Source organism: Trichosurus vulpecula, chromosome 6 (genome assembly GCF_011100635.1).
Source record: "Trichosurus vulpecula isolate mTriVul1 chromosome 6, mTriVul1.pri, whole genome shotgun sequence".
Taxonomy (NCBI): Eukaryota; Metazoa; Chordata; class Mammalia; order Diprotodontia; family Phalangeridae; genus Trichosurus; species Trichosurus vulpecula.
The window spans coordinates 219,925,062-219,926,782 of record NC_050578.1 but is presented as its reverse complement, the minus strand read 5'-3'; the positions used below and the strand labels follow the sequence as shown (position 1 = coordinate 219,926,782).

Below are 1,721 nucleotides of genomic sequence, written 5' to 3'. Positions count from 1 at the left end.
GATCACAATGCAGACTCTGTTTCTTTGGAAGGGATTAACAATGGTGGCTACTTGGCAGAACAGCATTTACACGTTTGGATATAGTCTCTGCATATATTTAAGAAAGGTTCTTATAGTGGGAGTAAACTATCCTTTTCTCTCTTACAGGCCTTTTCACAGTATCACAATGATCAAATTGGCAAATCGTACAATATTGATGGTCTATGGGGAAAATATGGGGAAGCAAATTTATTCACCTCTGCTTTGTTTACTGGCAACCTGAAATGGTACATAGGAGGCAAAAATTGGAGTAAGATGGTGGGATGGGCATGTTGGAGGTGATCAGTGAATGTTTCCTGAATACATAGATTAACATATTCAAATGTTAGTCTTTTCTTCTGTCTAATAGGAACACTTTCCAACCAAGACAGATGTCTGGCAATAACTGCACTGCTGTGACTGAATTTATTATTTTGGGATTAACAGATGATGCAACCCTTCGTGTCATCCTCTTTGTGATATTCCTATGTGTCTATGCAGTCACATTAGTTGGTAACCTTAGCATTATCATACTGATCAGAAAGAGTTCCCAACTTCACACTCCAATGTACCTTTTCCTCAGCAACTTGGCTTTTGTGGATATTGAATTTTCCTCATCTGTCACACCTCTCATGCTCATCAACTTCCTGGCAGAGAAGACCTCAATCCCTCTTGGAGGCTGTGTGGCTCAAATGTGTTCTGCAGCCACTTTTGGGACAGCTGAGTGCTTCCTACTGGCTGTTATGGCCTATGATCGATATGTGGCCATCTGTAACCCCTTGCTATATTCCACCAACATGTCTGCAGGAGTCTGCTCTCTGTTGCTTATCGCATCTTACCTAGGTGGTTGTGTGAATGCTTGGATGTTCCTGGGTTGCTTATTGAATCGTTCCTTCTGTGGATCCAATAAAATCAATCACTTTTTCTGTGATTATTCACCACTTTTGAAGCTTTCCAGCTACCAAGATGACCTTGCTGAAATTCTTCCTGCTGCCTCTTCTGGATCAGTAATTGTGATCACAGTGTTAATTATCATAATCTCTTATGTATACATACTCTTTTCTGTCCTGAAGATAAGCTCCACTGAGGGGAGATCCAAAGCTTTCTCAACTTGCACTTCCCACCTTACAGCAGTGACTCTGTTCTATGGGACCCTTACATTCATTTATATGATGCCTAAATCTAGCTACTCAACAGATGAGAATAAAGTGGTGTCTGTATTCTACACTGTAATGATCCCAATGTTGAACCCCCTGATCTATAGTTTAAGGAACAATGAAGTAAAAACGGCCTTGAGGAAACTGATAAGTAGGAAACACTTGTTTTCATGAATTCAACTAAATATAGCAAGAATTTAGTCAGTGCAAAATAGGTACCTGGCACTGTACTTGGTTTGGAGGATACGAGGACAAAAACCAATGTCCTTGCCTATAAGGGGACCATATTTTACCAACATAATGATTATTACTGAATGATACCAATAAATGGGCTTTAGAAAATGTGTGTGTGTGTGTGTGTGTGTGTGTGTGTGTGTGTGTGTATGTATATATATTCATTTAATGGGTTAAATTGATGCACTTGAATGTTTATCAAAAAAGTTCTGAAAATATATGTAATGTTCCACAAATGTGAACCTCCATCCTTTGCAAAAGAGTAAGGAGAGGTGTATTCTCACAGCTCTTCTTTGTGTCTATAATTTTTTG

The 1,721-nt window shown here is 39.2% G+C and overlaps 1 protein-coding gene across 1 annotated transcript; it reads left to right on the top strand.

Moving 5' to 3' along the window:
• The first annotated feature begins 410 nt into the window (after positions 1–410).
• Positions 411–1,349, top strand: LOC118853651 (olfactory receptor 508-like). The gene has a single exon (XM_036763834.1). It carries the CDS (start codon positions 411–413, stop codon positions 1,347–1,349), a length of 939 nt encoding a protein of 312 aa, XP_036619729.1.
• The last annotated feature ends 372 nt before the right edge of the window (positions 1,350–1,721 follow it).